This window comes from Blennius ocellaris, assembly GCF_963422515.1.
Source record: "Blennius ocellaris genome assembly, chromosome: 6".
In the NCBI taxonomy this organism is placed as follows: domain Eukaryota; kingdom Metazoa; phylum Chordata; class Actinopteri; order Blenniiformes; family Blenniidae; genus Blennius; species Blennius ocellaris.
The window spans coordinates 19,890,528-19,915,536 of NC_137655.1; the positions used below are offsets into that span (position 1 = coordinate 19,890,528).

The window sequence follows — 25,009 nt, forward strand, 5'->3', positions numbered from 1 at the left end:
GACGGCCAACAGTTAGTTGCTTTCTGTTTCTGCTCAACCCGCGCGTGCAGCCGGTCTGTGGAGCGAGAGCGTCGCGAGGCTGCCCGCGAGCAACGAGGAACATCACGTGGTGACACATCTCCGCGACTGACGTCACCTCCCCCATCTCCAGGCAACCCCTCCATCAGCACTCGCGTCACCGTGAGCCCGAGCAGCGCGGTTGCCCGGCAACCTGTGCCTTGCGCTCGGGTCCGGCCTTGCCGTGCACCCGGCTCCGCGCTCTGACGTAGGTGTGACGTAAATAAGGTGGGTATCAATTTGTTATGGTGGCGGAGGGAAGGGAGGAGCAGGAGGAGGAGGAGAGGAGGAGTTCCCCCCACCGTGTGAGTGCCGAAGCCGTCAGCGCTGCATTCCGCCGGAGCTCACAGGCGCACGCACACCGGCCGCACCGAGCGCAGTCCCGGGCCGAGACGCCGTTACTGTAACGTGAAGGCGGGAGGAAAGAAAAGTTTCCCCGTCAACTGTTTTTTTTTTTCTTTCCCATTTTTATCTTGTCGTGTTTCTTTTCTTCTTCTTCTTCTTTTTTTAACCCGGAGCTCCGCGTGTGGAATGGTTCACGTTTCCTCTGAGATCCGTCTGAGCTGCGAGAGAAGGTGGTTCATGTCTTTCTAAGGTAACATTTTTCCCATTAACTCTCACATTTGGCGACTTGACACCTAATCATTGGCACGATTTCATTATTTCTTTTCGCCACTTTTTACCCCAACGAATTCACTTCATTTGATTCACTTTCAGTTTCCGACGTTTAATACTTTAACTATAGAATAATAATATAATTTCTTTTTTAAGTATCCGTTCACGCCCTTTTTTTATTTATTCTGACTCATCACTGATGACCTAACGTGCTCAGTATAAGTTGACATATCGACGTATTGTTTATCTGTAATGAATTATACAAGAACGTTGTCTTTGTGTGGCTCTGCAGGTACCAGCCTTCTCACGCACACACACACTCATACACCCCTACGTTATAAGTCCACACGGCTTGTGCACCATGGTGGTCATGACGGAAACCAGCCGGGGGGCTCAGCCCAGCCCTGCCCAGGGAAGGCCACTGCAGGTCGGCTTCTACGAGATCATCCGCACCCTGGGGAAGGGAAACTTTGCGGTGGTGAAACTGGCCAAACACAAAGTCACTAAAACACAGGTCAGTTATTATTATTTTTATTATTATTATTATTATTATTATTATTATCATTATTATTATTATTATTATTATTATTATTATTATTATTATTATTATTATTATTATTATTATTATTATTTACACCATTTTTTTCTCCTTTTATTTTAGGTGGCCATCAAAATCATCGATAAAACCAGGCTGAATCCCTCCAACCTGGAGAAGATCTACAGAGAGGTGCAGATAATGAAGCTGCTGAACCACCCCCACATCATCAAACTCTACCAGGTGTGCATTATATATATATACATATGATGTCTGGGCAGTGTGGCCATTGTGTTCGTGTGTGTGTATGTGTGCACAGAGCGGTTAGTGATTCAGCCCGCATTACACCCTCATTGTCATTGAGCAGGATTGTGAAGTGTCCGCGTGCAGCCAGCCTGTGAATGCACCAATCCGGGGAGAAAATGGTCTTCAGAACAAGGGCTTTGCAGATTGCTTGTTGCTGGAAGCTCGTGTTGCGGCAGGAGGGGACTGGGTCTCGTTGTTACAGGGACGTGGATGCAGAGGGGGGGCAGTTGTTTGATGCAAAAATAAAGGGCAATTAGTATCTAAAGTGGTCAGCCTGCGGTGAGGTGCTGGTTCTCAGAGTGCGCTGAATCATAAGTACAGCCCGGCGGCATTAGTGCAATCCCTTTTGACCTCCCTGTGCGAGTGAGTATTAAGGAAAGTGAGAGAGCGTTCGTGTGAGAATGATCGTGGGTACCAGTCGGTGCTGGGAACAGTGGAATTCCTACATTTTTTTTTTTTTTTGTTCCGGTTATATAATGGTGGATTTGATCGTAGAGTTCCGGGGAGCTGGAGGCGTCAGGAGGGTGCTGGTTTAGAGCGACGCGTCCGCAGGTCTGTGCTTTAAGGCCAATTAACACCTGTTCCAGCCAAGTGCAATGTGTCTGCGCCTCACGTGAACGCCCCCCCACCAGCACAAAGCACCGCTTTACTCCTAATCAAATTGAAGACTTAGTCACAAGAATCTGCTTTTTCCCTCTCACCTGACCTCACAAGCTCTTGCGGCACGCGTCTGGCAGCAAATACCTACAAATAAACAAACACACACACACACACACACAAACAATACCCTTTGTCTGTTTTTTTTTTTTTTATAATTTAATTTTCCCAGTCCTTTGTTCAGTTTTGCTTCTTGTCACGGATTACTTCACGTTGAAGCAGCTCTCATTTCCTGAACAACAAGGACATGGCTTTATTTATGGAAAAGCATGTCAGTACAAGGTGGAGCCGAGGCGACCATGAGACAATTACAGTCATTTTGGCTGATATCTTGACAAGTAATAAATCATTGAATCCTTTGTTTTTCAGTCAAATATTCTCTCTTTATCATAAAATCTAATTCAACAAACATCTAATCATGTTTTGCCCAGATTTTCAAATAGACTGAGTTACACTAACCTCTTTAGTTTCATTCTCCCTCATATAGGCTGCGAAATTATAATTACATGCAATGCAAATGTCTTGAACGATGCCCGTTTGAATTATTGGTGTATAGCAGGCAGTTATGTTAGACAACCAGGGATCTGTTTTCTATGGGGCTTTTTTTTTTTTTTAACCAGGAAAATACACAATCGAGGATGTATTGCAGATGATGAGCATAAATCAATATTACATGAGCATATGAAACTCTCCCCTAATACATATGGACGTACAAGCACTCGAGGCGGTTTAAAGGCAATTATGTTTCATGCATTCTTCAGACACGTCAACCGAGTGCCGAGGCGTATTAATCAGCAGTGACAAGTCCAGACAAACTACAGCTTAAAAAAACGACGTGGAAACTCGAAAAATAATAGTAGGTTGTTTTATCCGAGCGCAAAATCAAGATACGTTTCAGTGGAATTGATTCCCAAAGGTTGCGTAACAAAGGGGACATTACACATTGTGACTCTCTCTGTAAGTCTTCGCCAGTCACATGGCGATCAGTCGATTTTTACTTGAACTCGGAATGATGTCACTGCTGATGTAACAAGGATGACCTGTATCTTTTCCAACATCCTGTACATGATGCATCTTACCTTTTGTTTCGGTTTTTTTTGCTGCCTCTCCCTGCCCCCCCCCCCCCCCCCCCCCCGGGTTGTCATAAGGTGATGCCAGAAATTGATTTAAAATTTTTGCACTGTGAATCCCTCCAGCCTCCTTCGAGGCAAACGGAATGCGAAACCTTGACGCTAAAGGGTTAATCCTCCTCCCGCTGAGGTTTTGAAGGGCCCTGGCTCTGCTCTGTTGTGTTGCCTGCACTCCACGGCGGTGACGTCAGCCGCACCTCAAGGTGACTGAGCTCCGGAGAGAGCTGCCCCTATCTCGCTGATAAAGACAGCTTCCCGCTTGGAGGCATCTGTGTATTGTATCGCGGTCGCTCAGTTTTCTAAAAGGGGCCCGAGGGCTGAAAAGAATTAAGCCCCAGCATTCAGCACAATCCAGTGACATTCAATTCAGAGTCGGCCAACAATATTATCCAGACATGGGCTTTTGTCACCTGATGGAAAGAAGAAGGGGAAAAAAAAAAAAAAAAAAGTGCTCCTTTGTGCAACCTTTTGGCTGTGAGATGGAGGGAAACACCAGGAATTTGTAAAAAAAAAAAAAAAAAATGTCTTTCCCTCAAGGTGTTCTCATTGTTGCAGACACTGTTCACTGTTTTGGCGACACAAGGTGCGGCTCATGTGATTCGCTCTGCTTTTCAAAATTCCTTGAAATAAAAAAAAAAAAAAAAAAAATCCCACAAGAATCTTCATGTCAACGTGACATTCCTGCCGTTGATGAGCGTCGGCCTCAGAGAAAACCGTTTGATGAACTGCGCGAGATAATGTTCCTTTGTGGGTTCGTGCCGGCATTTATTAATGGGTTTTAAGGCATGATGAAAATGCCTGGAGGAAGTTGGTGACGGCTGGTTTATGCAACACATCAGATAATGGAAAGCCTGACAGTTGGCGTTTCATGTGTGGAATAAGTAAATGGAGAAGTAAAGTAAGGGGATTTTTGGTGTTGAGAGAATGTCTCATGCTTTGAAATGCCTGAAGCGGGCTGCACTTAAAGCCTGGGAATGGATTTTTATCCTCGGATACAGTCCCCAGCTCCCGATGACCCAGTTGGTTTGAACCCTTTGTTTTATTCATTTCTCTCCACTTTTCTCTCTCGCAGGTCATGGAGACCAAAGACATGCTGTACATTGTGACGGAGTACGCAAAGAACGGGGAGATGTTCGGTGAGTTCGAGTGCGAAGTCTTCGCAGACATTTCAGTCCCTCGTGTGGACTTGTACTAAAATACCCCCTCCCCCTTCCCCCTCCCCCCCCCTTCTCCCTCCAGACCACCTGACCTCAAACGGCCGCATGAGCGAAGATGAAGCGCGGAAGAAGTTCTGGCAGATTCTGACGGCGGTGGACTACTGCCATCGGCACCACATCGTTCACCGTGACCTAAAAACCGAGAACCTGCTGCTGGATGCCAACATGAACATCAAGCTGGCTGGTGGGTTTTGCCGTTTTTTTTCCCCATCGACTGTCAGAATGGTTTGTTCTCTGCTGATAGGAAGATGGTGCACACTGAGGAAACTGTCGATTACTGTAAATCTAACCCCGCCTCTTACGCCAAAATCAATATGATGCAGAGAGAAAAGAAATGTACTCAAACAGATACAGTCACATAACGGTGACCGCTCAATTGAAATCACCAAAGCCGACGCCAACAAAGGGCTTCTTGTGTGAGAAATGATCAGTTAACATAGGTTCTGGTCCCTCATTGCCAAATTACGTAAGACTCTGCTGATGATAACACATCTGCTTTGCCTGGAGCTCCGATGCTGAAATGTAAAACAAACAAGAAATGTAATAACAAAGTTGTTGTGCAACTTTCTGTCTCCGTCTCGTAGACTTCGGATTCGGAAACTTCTACAATGCCGGCGATCCTCTGTCTACGTGGTGTGGCAGCCCGCCTTATGCTGCCCCCGAGGTGTTTGAAGGAAAAGAGTACGAGGGGCCTCAGCTTGACATCTGGGTAAGGGGATTATTGGCTGTATTTGCAAATGAGCAGGTATTAACAATAATTAAGAGGAACAATTGAATGAGCCTTGTTTCATTACTCTGTATGCTCCTTCCTTGCAGAGCCTTGGTGTGGTGCTTTATGTTCTGGTCTGCGGGTCTCTGCCATTCGATGGACCCAGCCTTCCTGCGCTCCGACAAAGAGTCACCGAGGGACGCTTCAGAATTCCTTTCTTCATGTCCCAAGGTGAGCCCGCCATCAGCCACAGCGAATCCCAAACTCTTTGTATATCAGCGTCTCGCCGGATCAGAGGCTAATTCTTTTAAATTCTGCGTGCTGCAGACTGTGAAAACCTCATCCGTAAGATGCTGGTGGTGGATCCAGCCAAGAGGATCACCGTGGCCCAGATCAAGCAACATCGCTGGATGCTGGCGGACCCGACAGCCGCCCACCAGACCCTCAGTCACTCTCTCACCGAGTACAACTCCAACCTGGGGGACTACAGCGAGCCTGTGCTGGGCATCATGAACACGCTCGGCATCGACCGCCAGCGGACGATCGAGGTGAGTCAGGAAATAAAAGCTTGACTAAACAGCTTCAGGGCGGGAAGTGCATGCAGTTGGTGGGGATTCAAGAATCCAAAGTCACATCAGGAGACAGACTGTCTGGTGTCACTTCAGTCCACCACGTCGTCACGGTGGCTTAAATGCCAGAAATGAAGGCAGTTAACCCCTGCAGTACAGTTAAAACCCATATAGAATTTTGTTTATGTTAAAAGAGGAAAGGTCGTTCATTTTAAGAGGGACAAACCACTAATTTACTTCTTTATCTGCAGTCGTTGCAGAGCAGCAGCTACAACCACTTCTCCGCCATCTACTACCTGCTACTGGAGAGAGTGAGGGAACATCGTTCGCAGCAGCTGAGCCGCCAGTGTGGCACCTGGAGCCAGAGACCCCGGAGCACCTCCGACTCCACCGGCCCAGAGGTCAGCCCCCGTGGAGCACACACCCCCGCCGTCACGACCCAGTCGCCTGCCTCCAGACTAAAAAGCTCTGTGCTTTCTGCTTGCCTTTAGGTAATCATGGAGTCCACTGACAGTTACAGAACTGCAGCATTTTCAATTCCAGCCAAAAGCACTCCACCTGTGTACTCAGAGGTCGAGTGCGACCAAGGCGGGTTATTCCAGGTAAAACCGTTAGTCGGTTGTTGATTAGTTACGACTGTCGTAGACCATAAATCCCACACCCTGCTCGGCTGGCGGTCAGTGCTTAACGGACTCCATCCTTTTTGTTTCAGCGTGTCGTCTTTCCAGTTGAGGCCAGCCTCAACAGATTGCTCTGGAACCGCTCCATTTCGCCCAACAGCCTGCTGGAGACCAGCATCAGCGAAGAAGTGCGACCAAGAGACCTTGAAGAAGAGGAGGCAACGCAAACCCTCAGCCCCCTGCTCCCCCCTACCACCACCTCCCGCAGACACACGCTGGCCGAGGTCTCCGCCCGTTTCCACCAGTGCAATCCACCCTGTAAGTGTGACCGACGCACACGGAAACACTGTTCCTTATGCCGCCAGGGACGCAGACTCTAATCCCCGTTCTGTGTCTGTAGGCATCGTGGTCAGCCCCTCAGACGGCGCCTCATCTGACAGCTGCCTAAAGTCCTCGTCCAGTCCCGCCTCCTCTCTGCAAGCCGCCATGGGTGACATGTCAACACTTCTGGCCTCAGGGGTGGAAGGTGGAGCTCTGCAGCCTACGAGAGCTCCCCTGGCTCTCTCCTCCCACCTTCTGCCTCAGGCCCAGGGCAGCCTGCCCGCCGCCAGCTTCCAGGAGGGTCGAAGAGCGTCCGACACCTCCCTCACCCAAGGTACAGGAGCCGGAAAGCAAAGTCCCTCCCCGACGTGTCACGTATCTAAGCTGACATTCACTTTCATAACACGCGCTGTGTCCGATTCACGAGATCAAAAAGAGTATTGTATAACACGTCCCCATGCTTTCCTGCAGGCCTCAAAGCTTTCCGCCAGCAGCTGAGGAAAAACACGCGCACTAAAGGGCTTCTGGGATTAAATAAGATCAAGGGTCTGACGAGGCCCGTCGTCCCTCCACCCTCTTGTAACCGAGGCAGCCGAGGGTCACTGGGTCCTGCCCTGTCTGAGCACCGCAGCATGCTGGAGGAGGTGCTGCACCAGCAAAGGTGAGGCGAACTCATCACAGGGAAACTCTGAACTGTATGTGGGAGATGTGATTCACAATTTCAGTGGTTCCTATTGACAGAAGCGGAGGTTTGATCTTCAGTGTTTCTGTGTTTCCAGGATGCTTCAGATTCAGCACCAGCAGCAGCCTCAGGTCCAGCCCGCTCAGACCGGACCGACCCAGAATCCTCTGCTCTATCTGACCCAGCAGCAGCCGCCTTCTCCTCAGCCGACGTCCGTGTTTGCTTCCTCCCCCTTGTTCGACGCCCCTGCCCAGCAGGCGACGGCCGGCCTCCAGCACGGCCCCTGGCAACAAACCCTCGACTCCACTTCTGTCCCCTCCTCTTCCTCCTCCTCCTCCGCCTCCTCCTCATCCTCTTCTTCCAGCTGCTCCTCATCCTCCTCGTCCTGCTACGCCGCCTCCATGTCCCCCGTGGCCTCCGCTGCCTTCCTCCTCGAGGCTCGTCTGCACATCAGCCACCAGCCGCACCTGCACACTTACGCCGGCCTCCACCAGCAGCCCCAGTCCGCCATGCAGCACCCCTTCCCCATCCTCTCCAAGCCGGCGATGTGGGGCATGGGCGCCGCCTCCGGCGCCGACCCCGACATGCAGGGCCTGGCCGGACAGCAGCAGCTCAGTAGCTGCGTCATGGTGAAATAGAACACGGAGGCCGTCGAGAGGAAATAAGTCTTGATGTTGAAAGACGAGAGGAGAAATGAGGAACAATGACAAAAAGAAGAAGTTGCAAGCGACAGATTTACAGGTACACATGTGAAAATGTGTCCAGACACATGTGTATTATTATGTGTGTGTTTTTTTTTTGATATCGTATAAGCTAAAGACGAAGCAATAACCAAACTCTGGATGAGGCGTCAATCGGCATCCGACAGCCAGAGAAGCAATAATAGACTGAAGAATTCCCCTCGAGCTCTCTGATGGACTCACCAGAACAAAAATGAGATTTCACATTAACAGACAAACCTACTTCATGATATTGTTTCTTTATAACCGACAACTTCGTAATGAAGGACGTTTCAGAGTGTCATCTGACGTGTCATGGAGTCGGTCGCCCACTTCCTGATTTCTATGGCTTCCTTGATGCACAGTTTTTCTTTATTGGCCTCCGAAGTTATGATTCTCCCAGTGATTGTCCCGGTCTGTGATTTTCTATGGCAGTGGTCCATGATGGCTGATTTTGCCAACACTTATGTTGTGAGGAACTTGGAGGAGCAAGAACCCAGATGGTCCTGTGCTCTTCACAGAGTTCAGATTTGGGTTTTTTGTTTTTTTTTTAGACTTTGAAGCACAACAGTCTCCTGCATTTCAGGCTCCTTTTCTGTGCATTTCTTGAAAACTTGGTTGAATCTTTCCCGGGTCGTTGCCCGGCCCTCACTCACCTGAGACCTGCACCGGTTCTTCTTATTCTTCCAACCTCATCAACAATCAGCCATGTTAGGTTGAGGAAGACAAAGTAAAACATCCTTCATCACTAAATTTGCCGGTCAAAAAGAAACAATATCATAAAGTTGAGATAAATCTCCTTATTTCTCACGTCTGATGCTGTTTAAGTTTGGGTTTTCTTGACAGAAAGGCTATTATTTACTTCCTTTTTGCAGTCACTTATTGCTCTTGGTGTTTTTCACTTGCCTGGACAGAAGACCAAAACTCTTTTCCCTATTTTTGTTTATTTTTATTTTGTGTTGGGGTTTTTTTTTTCCACTTTGTTCGCCTTTCTGAAGAGACATTTCTCTGTAGCAGTGCAATGACCATGCAGTATAGCGCCCTAAGCTTACCGACATTCACTGAAAGAGTTGATCCATCATCGAAACTGTGATTTTATTTTATTTTTTTCTTGGTAGAAGAATATTTTAGCTACGCAAAAGCTGCTTTTTACCTCAAGCTGCAAAGAGACGCTGCGTCCTCGCCGGTCGGATGAAGGTGAGCGTCTCTCGCTGATTGTGTGAAGCACAACAGGTACACCAGTCAGCTCGGTAGCACCTCACTGGTGTGGATACACGGATCCATAGTCATTTCTCCCGACGAGGCAACAATTTAAAGACGTCATCAAAAGTCATTGAAATCCACAGAATCTATCGGAGGAAAAAAATGCTTTCCTCGCACAAAGGACAAAGATTGTGGGAACAGTGCAATATTCCACGTGGAACCACAGTGGATGTGAGGTCTAAATTACATGTACACTCGCCTGAGGTTTTTCTTTTTTTTTTTTGTTTTAAAAGTTTTAAAACTATGACCTTGCTGTGCTAGCTAGCTGACTAGAACCGGTACTTGTTATGTAACACAAAGACATGAAACTGTAGTGATTTTTTTTTGTTTTTTTGGGAGAGGAACGACTCAAGGCATTTCATAATGCTGTGTCTTCCCGCAGCATGCTTGTAGTTCTTTTTAAACTGAGAGTAAACGTTTGGGTTTTACCAAAGAGTGAACAGCACAAGAGACAGCCGACCTATCAAAGACACACACTACTGACTTCTCACTTTGAAATGCTGTCTCGACATGTAGCACGGTGGTTAGCTGCCATTTTCACACGATCCCCTTCGCTTTTGCTGCGAGGTGAAAAGAGGAAAAAAAACAAAAAAACAAAACTCCTGCTGCCACCAAAACCCTAATGCTACACGTATTGTTTATATCTGTAGGCGTTACTATCAGGACCATGGTAGTGTTAATTTTTGTACTTTTCTAGAAAATAAAAGGAAGGAAAAAAAAATAAAAAAAAATCTGAAATGAGCAATACCATATTGTGCAGGAAGTGAAACTTTTTTTTTTTTTAATTTGCCGAGAAAGAGTTAAGGAAGAACTGACCTGCAAGGGAGCAGGTAAATAAGATGAAGCATTAGAAAACTGCGAGAGACGCGTACTAGTTTAAGTTTGTTAGCTGTCTCATATATGTGAAACATCTTGAAGGGGAGCAGTGTTTTTCCGAACCCTACTTCGGAAACATGCAGTGTTGATATTTCTCCACCCCTCACCCCCCACCCCTTTTTTTTTTTTTTTGGTTGATTGCACTCATTACCAACACTTGTGCCTTGAGCTGAACAAACAGGCAATCAGAGGTCTCCTTTCCTGATTGCCACTGATTTCTAAACAACGATGGACGGCTCCCTTACCGGCCGCTCACTCAGACGCCCCTTTGATATTTTCTTTTAACCTTTTAAAAACTTGCTGTTTAAAGCAGAGGCAAGATTTGCACTTTACTTACATTTGTATCGCTGGCTGGTTTTGTTTGTTTCTCATGATTTAAAAAAGACAACAACAACAAACAACTCACAAAACTATTGAAACACTAAAACTCTTGATGCAAACCTGTAAGATGACCATTTTGATAAACCTTGGATAATAAGAAGTATTTCATGTTTTTTTTTTTTGGTTTTGTTTTGTTTTTGATTTGTTACTTGACTGTGAGCATGAGCATGTCTTCGTGTGAATGTGTTTGTGTGTGAAAGAGAGAGACTGTGTGGAGAGAAGTAGGAGAAGGAAGGCAAGCAGAGAAACTGTTAGCTCAAGAATGATTGTTTATTTATGTGGCTATTTATTTAAATAAAGTTCACTTCCTAAACTCCCTGTGGTTTTATTTGTTATTTTTGTCTAATCATGTTAATGTTTGCTGATGCATTTGATAACACTTGAACACGTTTTAAATGCAGGTCATATTTACTGACATTTAAATAAATGTCCCGTATTATTTTCCTGTTGATTTGACAGGGTAGTTTTTACTCTTAAAGTTTCATTATGTTTAAATACACAATGTCTAACAGTTTGACAAGGTTAGAGGAAAAGTGTTGTGACTATGTGTGAATCTTTGCTGTGGATTATCAGCATACACATCTCATAACAAGGTTTCATATTACCTCAAAGACCTGTCAGTCCCGTATTATCCCATCAGAACACTGTGTTCTCAGAGTGTTGCTTACTGGAGGTTCCCGGAGTTTCTAAAAGTAGAATGTGAGGCAGAGCTGTCAGTTATCAGACTCTCTTGGTGTGGCGCCAGCTCCTCGTTTCAGTTATGGAGAGTAACACTGCCTCGACTTTTAAGATGAATTTAACTTTTCCTATTCGATACAGCTTAAAGCCTGGACTGGTTCAAGTCAACCTGACTCCTTTTCTAATGGAGCTGCTATATCTTTTAGAGTGCTGGGAGAAAATATGTAACGCCGAGGCTCTCATTTCTTCACATTCTATACATTCGTATGCCATTATTGCCTCGTCAGTTCCTTCATATCACTCGGTGCTCTCTCTCTCTCTCCATTCTGTCGTCTTTCTCTGTATCTTCATGCAGGATCTCTTCCATTGGAAAAGAAAGTTTGTGATCTGAACTTCTATACCCAAACAAGTCTGTTCTGTCCTTTTATCAAGCAGAGAGCCACCACGCCTGATAATGAATCTTTTGATGCATCATCCTGTTAAAAGGCAGACAATTATTTATCTCTGCAATCTCGACTAGACTAAATGTGCAGATATTACACACTTTGATTCAGTTTTCCGGTGTCACACAATAAAATGACTTGTTTTCATTTCAAATTGAAGATAAAAATAAATAAAATATTCTATTAACTAACATACAATGTTTGTAACAGCCATGCATCATCATGCCTTAAAGTAGTGTTAGTCACATCCGTTTGTTCCAGCAGAACACTTTGTTCTCCGTGTCGGCTCACTCAAAGTTCGTCCAACAGGAGTGCTTTTTGAGCGTTCCAGCTTTCAGCTTCTGCTTTTATTGAGTCAACTTCTAGTTTCATTTGAGGAAGCTAACAAAGCCTGTACTTGTCAGTTGTTCGGTAAAGCTATCAAAGTAAGAGGTCCTGCGCAGGTCACACTGGAACATTTTCTCAGTGAAGCTGCTGTAGGTTTAGTCAAAGTCAAAGTCAAAGGACATTTATCTGTCAGAGATAACTTCCAGATTTCTTCTTGTGGTACTGGAGGTCAAAGTTATGCTGTGTGCCCCTGTGCTTCCTGTGCAACATGTTCATTATTCTGTGATCTGTTGTTTACTTCTTTGTTTCTCGCTGCCATTTTGTCTTTTTGAGGCAGGTGTTCTTCACACCCGATTCTAAATCTGCTTTGTGGTTTCTTCCTGTTAAGAATGAGTTTTTCTTCAAAACTGTCGCCCTTCATCACTTGTTGTCATAGTCAGTGGGATCAGCTGGTACGTTGACCCAGATATCGGTTTGACATCTTCATTGTTCTTAGAAAAACAAGCGTTTAACTGAAGTGATTGATTTGACGATAAGCCCGGTGTTGAAGGGATTTTGGCGACAATGCCCCTTGTGCTCATGCTTATCCGCAACTCTCTGAAAGCCGCATGGGAAATAGGCCACGCTGAAATGAAAAGAGTGTCAGCGCTCGAAAACAAACATGCAAAATATGAGTCTTCACTGAGGACGGGATTTGTCCTTTGACTTCTGCATTCCTGTACTTTGTGGTTTCTTTGTTACGCAGCGACGACATGTTTTGAGTCATCTTACTGCAGTCATCCATCTCCAATACGGTTTAATCTAACTTCAGATGGCAGGGGGCTGTAAATGCTCTCAAATGCATGTTTTGGATTGTGGGAAATTCGTACCAGAGTGTTCTAATAGTAGTGATAGTTTAATGGAAAATATCGCTCATCAAAGCCCAGTTTGATTCCTCGACTCCAGTTTTTGAGACGTGCATGTCTCAGAAAGAACCTGAGGTAACTGAGCACTCGGCGCTGGTTTGACGTCGTCCTTATCGATGTAATTCCTCCAGAGGTATTATCATCAAGTCTCCTTAAGACACGAGGTGAGCTGAGTTGAGATGACGTTGGCTGGTGGCTCCTAATTGGCTGTCGCTCTGAGGTAACAGGTGACTTATCTGGAGTGGAGATGAGGTGATGAAACACCCTGCCTATATATATTCTCATATCATGTCCGGTCCAGGGTGACCAGTTTTTTTTTTAAATTTTTATAAAATCATATAATGTTTCTATTTTTTTTAAAGATGCTGTTACTGTTGTTTTTACTGACGTCCTCTTTTTCGAAAATTATAATATGGTTGCTTTCTGCTCTGAGTCGGCTGGGATTAGCTCCATAGAACATTTTATACATAATAAATTAGCGTATGTCACGTTTACATTGAGCTTTCAAATGCAACTGGATAAACTCCTACTTTGGAGGAAAACAATAAAACCAAAAAGTTTTAATGAGAATGATTCAGAAGAACAAAATTCAGACTGCAGTGTGGTATATATATTTCCGTCTCTTCCACTAAGTGGTGACGGAGCACGCTGATGATGCATTCGCACCCTATGCTAATGCCGTGATGCTGAGAGATGATAGCGATGATGCACTGAACCCCGGAGACCCTCCTGCTGGCCGGCTATTCATAAACCCCCCACAAAAAAATAAAAAAAATGGACAGGTGTCTGACATCTGACAGGAAAGGCTTTGTGGTGGTGAAGTGACGCAGCAGCAGAACAAGAAGCCAAACTGTCTGCGAGCCAAAAAAGACAAACTCTGCCGCACTCCCACCCCCCCAGCCTCTCTGCTCGCTCATTATCTCCCATTAGATAGGAGCGAGGACGCCAATGTGCCGACTGACGCACACTTTCCTACACGTGTAACATATGGCTCAATGTTTGACACTCGATCAGTTTTCTCATGGGGGGGGGGTGCTGGACTTGGAGTGGCTCTGTACTATACACGCCACAGACATATCGGTCGTCAGCCTGCCTGCTGCCGCAGACGTGACCGACGTTTGCATCACGCCTCGGAGGAACACCGTGTGCCCATCTGCAGTAGGTTTTATAGACGACACGTAACTCAGGCTGTTTACAAGCCTTCCTTACACTTGAAGGCAACGTAATCGCTCCCAGTCGCAATCAAGCTCACTTCTTAAACACAGTTTAAGTTTCTGAAGCCAGAAAGCGGGAGGATCTCAAGGCTCTATTAAAACACCTTTGATGTAAATGTTTAAAACATTGGGTCCATTACACCTCGGGTTACGGCATTTAACGAGTGCATCTAACACTTCCCCAAATGCAAATGGTTGTGTGAGAGACATTGCATAACAGCGAGGCAATTACTGGAGTTCGGTCTAAACATACAGTAATCCTTGATGTATTGACCACATCTGAAAGGAATCTATATGAAGCCATGGCTGCAAAACACAATCCACCCCCCCCCCCCCCCTCTGTATTTCTACTCAGCTCTTAAGCCCTGCTGAATTGACCCTGTCAACGTCCGCCAGCGGAGTATTCACTGTTACATGTCGGCGGCGGATCTATGGGCCCGATTCCGTTTATAACTCTGCGAGGTTTGTCATGTATGAGAGAGCCTGTAAACTGAGCTCGGCGGCGATGTGGGGATCATTCGGTTTGTGTCACTCGTCGTGAAACATGCAGAGCGCTTTGAATCAGTAACTTGCTTTTTTTAATCAAAAGTCAAAGTTCACTGAGGGAAACGTTTTCCAAGAATCTATGCATACATTTTTTTTTCTTTCTTTCCCCAGAAAGGAAGGAAAGACGTAACTGTGGTAATGTGAGAATACATTTTAGCAAAATGATGGGTTACAGATGAGACAGGAAGTTCAAGTCAGATGACAAAAAGGAAGTTCTGACTCATGAGGTCAGTGACACTGCATCAAGCCACGGGAACGTGTTGCGTAAAATGAAACCAAGAAGTGGCACTTGTCAACAAAGAGCCCTCGGTGTGTTGTTAAACCAGATAAAACACTCAGAAATATTCCTGTGAACCCTCCGCGGAGACTTCCGGATCCCCCTCCCCTCGCTGCGAGGTTCGCAGCCTCCTAATTGTGCGTACGTGAGGGAGAAACTGTACACGTGCGTCACTGCAAATACTCCAGCTCTCTGGCAGGATGAGCATGAATACCAGAGGATCGCTGGAAGTCGTGGAAGCTGCGAGCAGAGTAAATAAATAAGGTTTGAAAGTGCATGCAGGGACTCGCGCTGCAGTGCAGCCGTCGCATAGCTTACACTTTTGTCTGGAAGGAACGGCGACTCCAAAAAGCTTCAAGTGTTTAATCATCGAATCCAATTAAATTTCAGAAGGAATCCAGTTGTTGTGTATTTTTAAGCCTGAATATTGGGGGATAACTGGGTCAGTTTGTGTTCCCTGCGCTCATTTGATGAGGTGGATTACAGTGGTGAACCGAGGTTGTCGACGTTGGCCTCGTACACTTCAGAGAAAGACACGTTCTGGACACTAAAGCAGATCTGGAGAACAGGTCATTGCTATGATTGTGAAGGCTCTTTCCTTTGTATGTACCATGAGAGTGGGTGTGTCTGCCTGTTTTTAGACATCGGTGAGAGGCTCCGCAGGCACCAAGAGGCATCCGAGGAAAAACAGTTGAGAGCCACTGGTGTGTGTTACATCAGACCCTTTTCTACGTGCAGTTTGCATGTTTGAACTACGCGTGGGTGGGTTCACTATTATTTGTTTTCTCTGAATTGTTGACGCACGTTTACATTTTTAGGCACCTCAAAGCAACTGAAGCGGGCCAACAGGCCGTGGAAGACATTTTACCCGTTGTCCAGCTGATGAAGCCGCTTGGACAACGAGTGGAGAATCTTCAAAGACATAACCGAGTCCAGTTGATCCCATTCAGTTGCATTAAGGTGACTTCAGATTGCCTGTCTCTGGGAAAGACTATAAATGTCTCCGTGTTGGACGTGTGAAGGATTGATGACCTGTCCTGCCTTTCACTAACGCTCGGCAAAGATTGGCGTGAGACCACAAGGTTAAGTTGGATAAACTGGGTGCGAGTGCTGCTGCACAGGAGTTTCATGTCACGTGTTCACATAGTTGTAACTGTAATAAGAATTTTAGATTGGGGGATGGGCACAGGTTCAATGCGCCCTCTGTTCAACACGGTTGTTTATTATGACTGTCTCATTATCAGGCCTTCTGAAGATCTTCATGATGATACAATCGTCAAATTGAATGTTTATTCTATAATTCTGATCACAATCCTGTATTGTTCTGTTTCCAGGGGATTAAAAATGCACAGATCAGAGAGAGACTATATAGCGCTCAGGTTGAGCGCTATAGAGGAAAAGCTATAGGGAGACGAGGTTGAGGTGGTCTGGGAAATGAAGATGGATGACAGGAAGACCACAGAGAAGATTTATGTATGTAGTGAAGGTATGCCAGATATGTAAGAGGAGAGGAACGAGAGGAGGCAGATGATTCTGAAGGAAACAGCAAAATATTATGTATTTACATCCACCTTCTCCTTCAGAAAACTTTTTAATTGAGTTTTGTGTTTTGATCTGTCATTAATGTAGCTTCAGTTGTACAGACCATTGTTGTCTGGCTGGTGTTTTTGATGATTTACTTACTTTCCCCCCCAATACTGGACAGTGTAGGTTGTTTTTAAAATTAATTTATTTCTTTATAGCATTGTGTATCCCTCAGAGACGAGTGTGTGATTTCAGTCTGTATAAATAAAAGGGACTTGTCCCACTAATGGGACCTCAGTGAGGAAGTAAATAACAAAAGCCAGGAAAGAACCCTCCTGTTTGTTTTTGTTAACAACCTGAACAAGTTGTCGAAGCACACTGCATTACAGGGAAACTGGAGATTTACAGATTACCCGTCCGTCTCGCGCTGAAGAGAATAGATACACTTGTGTGAAACTCTGAAATATAGTTTCCACCAGGTCAGCTGTTTGACGACGAGTATCTGGTGACGGAGTGGAGCGAAACAATGTTTTAAGTTCACAATCGAGGGCAGATTAGAGAGAAGTGGTTTTGGTTTCCTTGAAACTTTGCTGCCTCATCTGAGGAGGAGGCGCAGGTTCGGCCTGACCTTTCAGTCCTCCCCATACTTGGAATCGACTAACAGCTGCAGCTAATCACACTGTGGCGCTGGAGAAACCGGGGGATGGAGGAACACATGGGACGCAGTCACATGAAATGATGTTGGCAGAACCACACTGCCCCGAGATGTTTAGCTCTGCCCGCAAATTGTCCATGTGATGAATTAATTTCTCAATTCTATCTAAATCCAATCCTCAAACACGGTGAAGTGGTTTTCAATAATGTTATTGGATAGTGATAAAACAGAGTTGTACATTTATGTCCATTTGTCCAGGAAATATGTCTTTTGCTTGAACTGATGAAGTCACTTGGATAAGGAGACAAAGTGCAGTTGAGCTGATCCCATGTGTGTTGCAAGTTACTATTACTTTCTACTGATTGCATTTACGAGTCATTTCTTGGGTAAAAGTTCCATGATTTTATATGGAGATTAAGTCAATTCGGCCTCATGGCGACATTGTGTTTTTGTAGAGTTGTTGCACATTACTTGACATGTCAACATTGTCTGATTCTGTTCCTAAGATTAGCAGAAGTGGCGTCAGTTATTAGGAGGAAGTTCCTCTGTAATCTAGATTCTAGAAGCTCTTAAATGACGCAGGTTTGTGAACTACTGACAAAAGCAAAACGTAGCAGATATAAAGTATAAGCATACAGACAGCTCCAATGGTCTTCTGGGTCTACAGAGTAAAACAGGTTAAAGCAACAGGGAGACACGGTCAGGTTATTTTTTCCCACGTGCTTCTCGTCTGGTAAACTGGAGTTTAGAGAAAGAGTCATAGTTGCTCTTCATTGGACACAGTTATAACAGTAACAAACAGGAGGTCTACTGTTTATTTACAGAAAAAGGTGATAGACACACTGAAACATCAAGAATTGTTACCATGTAACTAATTCAGTTCTGTGAATTACAGACTCATTCAGTAGTGGTGAGACAGAAATATCATTGTGTAAGAAATTGAGGACTGATGACAGCATCGGGGAACAGCTTTTAGCATTGAATCTGGACTTCAAAATAAGACTGCGCCAGGGTTCCCAGGTCTGCAAAGAGGAATTTTAAAACACACTCAAACCTGCCCAACGTCAAACAAACGGAACTGAAAACACTGGTATTGTCACAAACCACACGTTCTACTCACGTCACGTGATTCTCTATGGAGCTGCAAGCTGAAGAGCAGCGATATAACGTAAGAGGGCTTTAGGTGTGGGTTGAGCCACTGGTTTCGTCGTGGTCCAATTAAGCGAGAAAAGCATGAACTTTGCTAATCTGAACTGCTCATTCATACATAGCTGACAAGTAGTTTACATGCTTGGACGTCCGTTTGAGCACATCTGATTGACCATCTCAGCTTTCCACCGTGTTGTGCCCCTCGTTCAAGGTGATGAGGAGTTTGTGGTTATACAAGGAGCATGACTAGTTTACACTCCTGACTCAGGCGTGGTCGGTATTAGCAGCTCCACTCTGCTCTATTTCCCATGGAGAAAGCCCCCACCTTAAAAAATTGCACTGTATATTGCACGCTCTCCTTCTGACGAAGTTTTAAAGATATAATTCTACGTCCCAAACTTTTTGATGTGACAGTAAATGTTATCATCCCTATAATCGGCAAGTTTTATATGAATTAAAAGCTATTATGTCTTAAATGAGTCCTGGGGAACCAATACATCATCTCACTAATTGCCTTCTAAATCCCACACTTCATTCTCAGCTCTCGTCGTGCACAAAGTCCGTGCACGATGTTAACGTGCCGCTCGGCCATTGTTCTCGTCACTATGGCGACGCCGCCCCAAGACTTTGATTGGATGGATCATTCATCCCCGCAAGACTGGTGTGGTGCTACTGTAAAGAGAGATTAAAGGCATAATACACACACACACACACACACACACACACACACACACACACACACACACACACACACACACACACACACACACACACACACACACACACACGCACACACGCACACACGCACACACGCACACACACACACACACACACTCAGAGGCTGTGTCAGCTGTGAGAGCTATGACGCACATCGGGCTCTCTTAATATTGTGCAGCAGGCTTTGGCGTCTGTGTGAGCATTCCATTACAGGCATTACATTCCATTACTGTCTCGTACCGAGTCCGACCAGCAGCTGCCACACACACACACACACACACACACACACACACACACACACACACACACACACACACACACACACACACACACACACACACACACACACACACACACACACACACACACACACACACACACACACACACACACACACACACGCACACTCAGATTCTGTCACTCTGCTTCACTTGTCTTCTCAAATTATTATCTGCTCACTGTTCTGTTCCCTGGGAAAAAAAACGATGCTTCACATTATATTTTTCTGTTAACTTTGGTTATATATATATATATAATATTCTGTGACCTCTCACTGACCTAAACTCTTATATCTGCAGCAGTCTTTCCCAACCTCTGTTCTGAGGATTGCTTCGAGGTGTGTAGTGATTATTAAACTCGTAAAAGATGAAGAATCTCAGAAAGAGGCTCAAGGTACAATAATCCAATCACTTCTGTGAACGTGTAATGCTCATCAGCCTTCTACAGTCCGGAGGCATCTGTTCCCATGTGACATGAGGTCTTTCAAAATTACATTTCTCTTACATCTAAATATATTTTATATCTGCATGTTGGTGAGAGTGGGCGTGTGCTAGAGTTTGACTTCACTGAAATGTTTCTGCAGATCAGTGATAATAGAAGGTGGATGCAGCAATCAAGAGGAGCTTCAGGTAGAAAACGTGGATAAATAGTGGTGGTCAGAAGTGGTACAGATATGAAGTTTAAGCACGTGACTTATCCTCTTCTTAAATTCTTTGTGTCACTCAAGATTTTGCATTAATAGAAATAACAAGCTCCTCTTTTAAAACATGAGCGCAACTCTATAATCCACCATTGTTGTCTTGTTGCCGGTGGACAGGGTGGATGCAGGTTAACTAAGAGGTGAGGCTTTGACGTCAATGTTTGAGAGTTTCAAAGGTAAAGATGACGATGCTGACTGATTACAAAGTTTTGCATTTGCAGATTCCACGAGACGCCATTTGTCCCTGAACTTCACACAATCAATCATGTCGCGCAAGATGCTTGAACACAAAAGGTGCAACGTTTTGCCCGCGAACACATTGGAATTGGAAGACAACCCACTTTGCCAACTAAGTAAGAGCCAGTTGAGTGCATGTGGACATTCTTTGTCAATATATGGTAATCCTGCAACTTGGTATGTGGTTCCACAGGTTGTTAAAAACTGGCACAGGATGGTAGCAGCAGCTAACAGCTCAATAATTAGTGGCGGTGTTCATGTCAGGTGATATAGAAGCATGTTAAATTTACATGCAAAAAAAATCTTGCTCTGTTTTGTTTGTTTTTTTTAAAGGTTTTTGAATAAGATGTGATTAACTTTAAAGGAAAATATTCTTGATTTAACCATTCTTTTCACAAAACATAAGCCAATGACTTGAACAAAAATAGCAAGCGAAGGCAAAACAGGTTCATTTGAAAAGCGGCACAAAGGTCAAATCAAAGTGCTTTACACTATAAACTCAGAGTTGCAGTGTAACGATGCGTAATTCTAACATGGCAGAATAATAACAGAAAATCACAACTTTTTTGAGTTTTTAATCATTTTGAAGAATCTTTTCTAACAAACAGAGCAGCTAAGTTTGTATATTTGTCCCACCACAGAAATATGCAATTACATTTGTTGAACAATGAGGATCGAATGGACAAATCTGACAGGCTGTCTCTGTGGTGCGTTCAAGGAATGCAACATACCTTTTTTTTTTTCCTTCAGTTGTCATGTGACATGCCTTTGTGTTAACTATTGAGCCACTCCTCTGACTTAACTGCTATCAGTTGGCACATTTGTGACCCCCTTCCATAGAAAAGTAGTTTAACCAAATATGATTTGGTTAAACTGTATGATTTGAAAATAATGCGTGATTAAAAACTGAAATTTCTGAACACAAAATTAGGCTGTTTCACTTCAAAAATCCTACATCCTGTATCTGACTAATAAATGGTTCAATCCAAAGTGTGACCTGGAGTCGCTGATGACCAAACCAGTCCGTCCTGGACAGGTCCACTAGTCCATCACGAGACAAACGCAAAGACAGTCACACACATTCACATTCACACCTCGGGGCAACTGTGCATCTCCAATTATCTCCAAAAGCAATTTTGTGTGTGTTGAACTAAGAAAAGAGAAGAAAACCTGAATGATACACATTCACTTACAGAAAAAAATAACACGTTTTGTTCAAAATGTTGGTTCCTTGTCATCAAATACTTTTATGTGACTGTCTTAAGTTGTTTATCAATTATCTAGTGCACAAAGTTCGCAGGGTCCTGAATGCATCTAATCATCCACCCCATCTCGAACGCTACCGCTCATTGTCCCTCTGAACAATGAAATAAAATCCCCGTCCTTGAGCGCAAACTGAGTTATTACACCATCTAATCCCAGAAGAAGCACAGAGAGTCGTGACGGATTATTTCCACCATAATTTACTATATTTCATCTCAGCATTAGTGTCTCACATATTGACGCACATTGATTTGACGAACCTTGTTGGTAAGTTGTAGGTTTACAATTGAACGCGCGGGTCAAAATGTTTCCATTTAACTCTAAACCGCTTCCTTTTAACGCAAAAGAAGTTGAGTAGTGCCTGGCGCTCTCCACCCTTTCACGTCCCTCTGCTGGGACTCTTGCCAGGCGTAAGAGAGAAGATGAAGGAGCTGAACGGCGATCCCTCAGAGTCGCGGTGCCTTGTTGCATCACGTGACGGCATCATGACACAGGAGTGTCAGAAGTTGTGCCTCCGTGGAAACTTGCTGGACCCAAAGTCAGATGGCCGGTGCGTCAGCGGGCCTCCGGCTCCTGTTACGGCTCCGTCGGTACAGCAGACACGGGGCCGTTGCTTTGTTGCGACGTGACACAACGTTGCACACGTCACTCACTGTAGCCAAACTGCTTGTTAGCGAACTGCAAGAATAGATCAAATGCACAATTGAACTTGTTAAACATGTTAAGTTTCTGAAATCAAGCTTTAGTCAATCCATCAGATGGCCACATGGATCCAAATACATATCTTATTGTATTTTCTCCTCCGTGTCGATGGTAAACACTCAACAGAGGCAGTAATTCCCCGGTGTTCCAAGGCTCCAGGCCTGTGTGTTGGTTTGTTTTAATGTTTTGACCGTTCCAAGAAACCTGAAGTCAATGAATACGACTTTAATTAAAGCTCCAAAATGAGCTGCTCATTATAATCAGCTGTGGACATTGACAGGCAGCGTTCATCCCCTCTGCTCCTGTTACTCTTTGACTTTCCTCCATCCATCCATCCATCCACCCATCCATCCATCCATCCATCCATCCATCCATCCATTCTCCGCCATATACTGTCGCTTCCACAAACACCATCAGGATGATCCTGTACCAATCACTCATCAATTGCCGTCGAAACAACCAGCGGACGTCCAGATTCGTTCCCCGAACCCCCTCGACTTCCTCTTTTCAATGTGTAGAAGAAGAACTTTGCAACTTCTCTTTCTTTCAAAACTCAGCTTCTGACTATAGTTATAGAAGAAGATGATATCCACTAGCGTCAACCGCTTCCAGTCTTCTGATTCGTCCGTTGTGTACTTTTGTAGTTTGTAGCGTGTTCTCACAGTCCCAGAGGAAAACGTGTGTGACTGGTAGCTTGTGTCTGCGGAGGAAGACCTCCCGTCCACACGACGACACGGACATCCCAGCGGAGGCTGGAGCGACTGCAGCTGCAATGTTGATGAGACCTTGAGACGTCGGCGTCACCTGCGTCCATTTCCGGCCTTGGGAGAATACAGGAAGCAGTGTGCAGGAGGAGTGGAGGAACACATTTAAAGGCGGGCATTTTACAGCTTAATTTTGAGCCCATTCTCATAAGGGACCAATTTACTTCTCATTACTTAACATTTTCGAGCATATTTTATATTCTGCTGCTCAGTTGAAGCACTGAAATGACTCATTTAGCCAAAACCCAGCATCTGTTTACTCTCGGCACTTGTATAAAGTCTTTAACAGAGTGAGTACGGCTACTTATGTGGACCGAAAACACAGAACTTAGGCTGTTGGACATGTTTATTTGACTTTTGCTTTCCCTCATGTAACAACCAGCCCCTCTCTTTGAAAAAAAAAAACATTTGGGGCCCACAACAGCCCAGATGATCAAAGCTGCGCGTTTATGCTTTTATAGCGTAACGCCTGCTCCAGTCGTGGTTTTTATAGGTGTTGGGGGTGTGCCCAAAACTATAAACCTGAAAAGATGACTGGATTCTGTTCAGTTGCTTCTCTTTTGATGAACCTTTCCTGTCACCGATAGATTCTGTGATAAATAAAGCATCACGTGCACTTTTGGGATTCTTACATACATACTTGAATTCCATGTTTTAGCTTGCAGGTTTTCACACACAAGATTTTTCACTTAACACTTTTGATGGGAGCATTGTATTCAAAATGCCTCCATCTCCATGCAAACAGGGGAAGCTCATTGTGAAGCACATGCCTAAACTAATATTCAATGAGGAAGCCGACATTGCACTGTTCTCTGCAGGCATGAGTCACTATACATGTCCACTACACTATATATTAGCGTGCTATGCTCACCTGTCTATGCCATTAGTCATCAGCCGTTATCGTCTCATCGTATAACTTTTCTGAAACAAACCATATCCTTTCCATCAGATCACTTTTTTGGGGTGGAGAGTCCTCAGGGGAAAAGTGTAATAGCTTAGATTTTGGAAAGCTGCTCAGTATGTCATAAGCGACCTTTAGGTTTGTAGCTCCTCGCTGAGCTTTATGGCGCCTTTTTCCTCCAAACCATTAGGATTACGAGCTTTTTTTTGGACACAAGGTAAAGTGGATGGTTTATTCCGTTGGGAGGTTATTTTGGATCGTGTCTGTCTGAGAGACGGCAGGACCAACTGCTTCTGATCGTTGTTTTCATGTGTTTTTGTTTTCCTTTAAACTCTTAAATGTCACTCATGATATCCTACCAACAGGAACACTGAGGTGTAAAAAAAAACAAAACGCAAGTACATGTGTCTGGTTCTGTTTGAACCAGCATCGTCTCATCTGGGCTGCGGCCGTGTCTTAAAGAGGACGAACCGCTGCAGCTGAGACGTGATGCCATATTGCATTCTAGTGCTATGCAGGCAGAAACTGTAGCAGCGTCAATGACACAACAATGAACATTTGCTCACTCTTAACAATGAAAAAAACAAAAAAACACATGCACACATCCTGCAACTATTTTCTGCAGGTTATGTGGCAGCAGCTGCAACATACTCTCTCTCTCTCTCTCTCTCTCTCTCTCTCTCTCTCTCTCTCTCTCTCTCTCTCTCTCTCTCTCTCTCTCTCTCTCTCTCTCTCTCTCTCTCTCTCTCTCTCTCCTCTCTTTGGTCTCTGCTTTATGTGGACGCAGCGTGTTTGTTTTCCAGTGTCACCTTTCGGTATCCGTCTGCCTGCATCTCCATCACCTCCCGGGGCGGCAGTGGACACATTAAGTCATCAGGCTGCACTGACGTCAGCCGCTGCCGTTGCACAATACAGGCAACAGTCTGCAAGACGGCTACAAGTCTGCCTTTCATTTCTCAGAACGGTTATACAAGTGTGTGTGTGTGTGTGTGCATGTGCGTGTGTGTCTGTACCACATTCGCAATATGGGGATGCCTGAAATATGGAACAAATCGCATATGAGTGAATTCC

At 44.8% G+C, this 25,009-nt stretch overlaps 1 protein-coding gene across 1 annotated transcript; it reads left to right on the top strand.

Moving 5' to 3' along the window:
* Positions 1–405: 405 nt before the first annotated feature.
* sik1 (salt-inducible kinase 1) lies at positions 406–10,971 on the top strand. Its single transcript, XM_080497875.1, has 14 exons — positions 406–652; positions 965–1,186; positions 1,334–1,450; positions 4,373–4,436; positions 4,540–4,701; positions 5,102–5,226; positions 5,334–5,457; positions 5,554–5,774; positions 6,047–6,196; positions 6,287–6,397; positions 6,508–6,733; positions 6,816–7,070; positions 7,208–7,397; positions 7,516–10,971. Exons 2-14 carry the CDS (start codon positions 1,034–1,036, stop codon positions 8,054–8,056), a joined length of 2,439 nt encoding a protein of 812 aa, XP_080354001.1. The 5' UTR covers positions 406–652; positions 965–1,033; the 3' UTR covers positions 8,057–10,971.
* Positions 10,972–25,009: the final 14,038 nt, after the last annotated feature.

Coding starts and splice junctions, on each gene's coding strand:
- sik1 (XM_080497875.1), top strand. CDS start 1,034: ATGGTGGTCATGACGGAAACCAGCCGGGGGGCTCAGCCCAGCCCTGCC. Junction 6,734..6,815: donor CCACCAGTGCAATCCACCCT/GTAAGTGTGACC, acceptor CTGTGTCTGTAG/GCATCGTGGTCAGCCCCTCA. Junction 7,398..7,515: donor GAGGTGCTGCACCAGCAAAG/GTGAGGCGAACT, acceptor CTGTGTTTCCAG/GATGCTTCAGATTCAGCACC.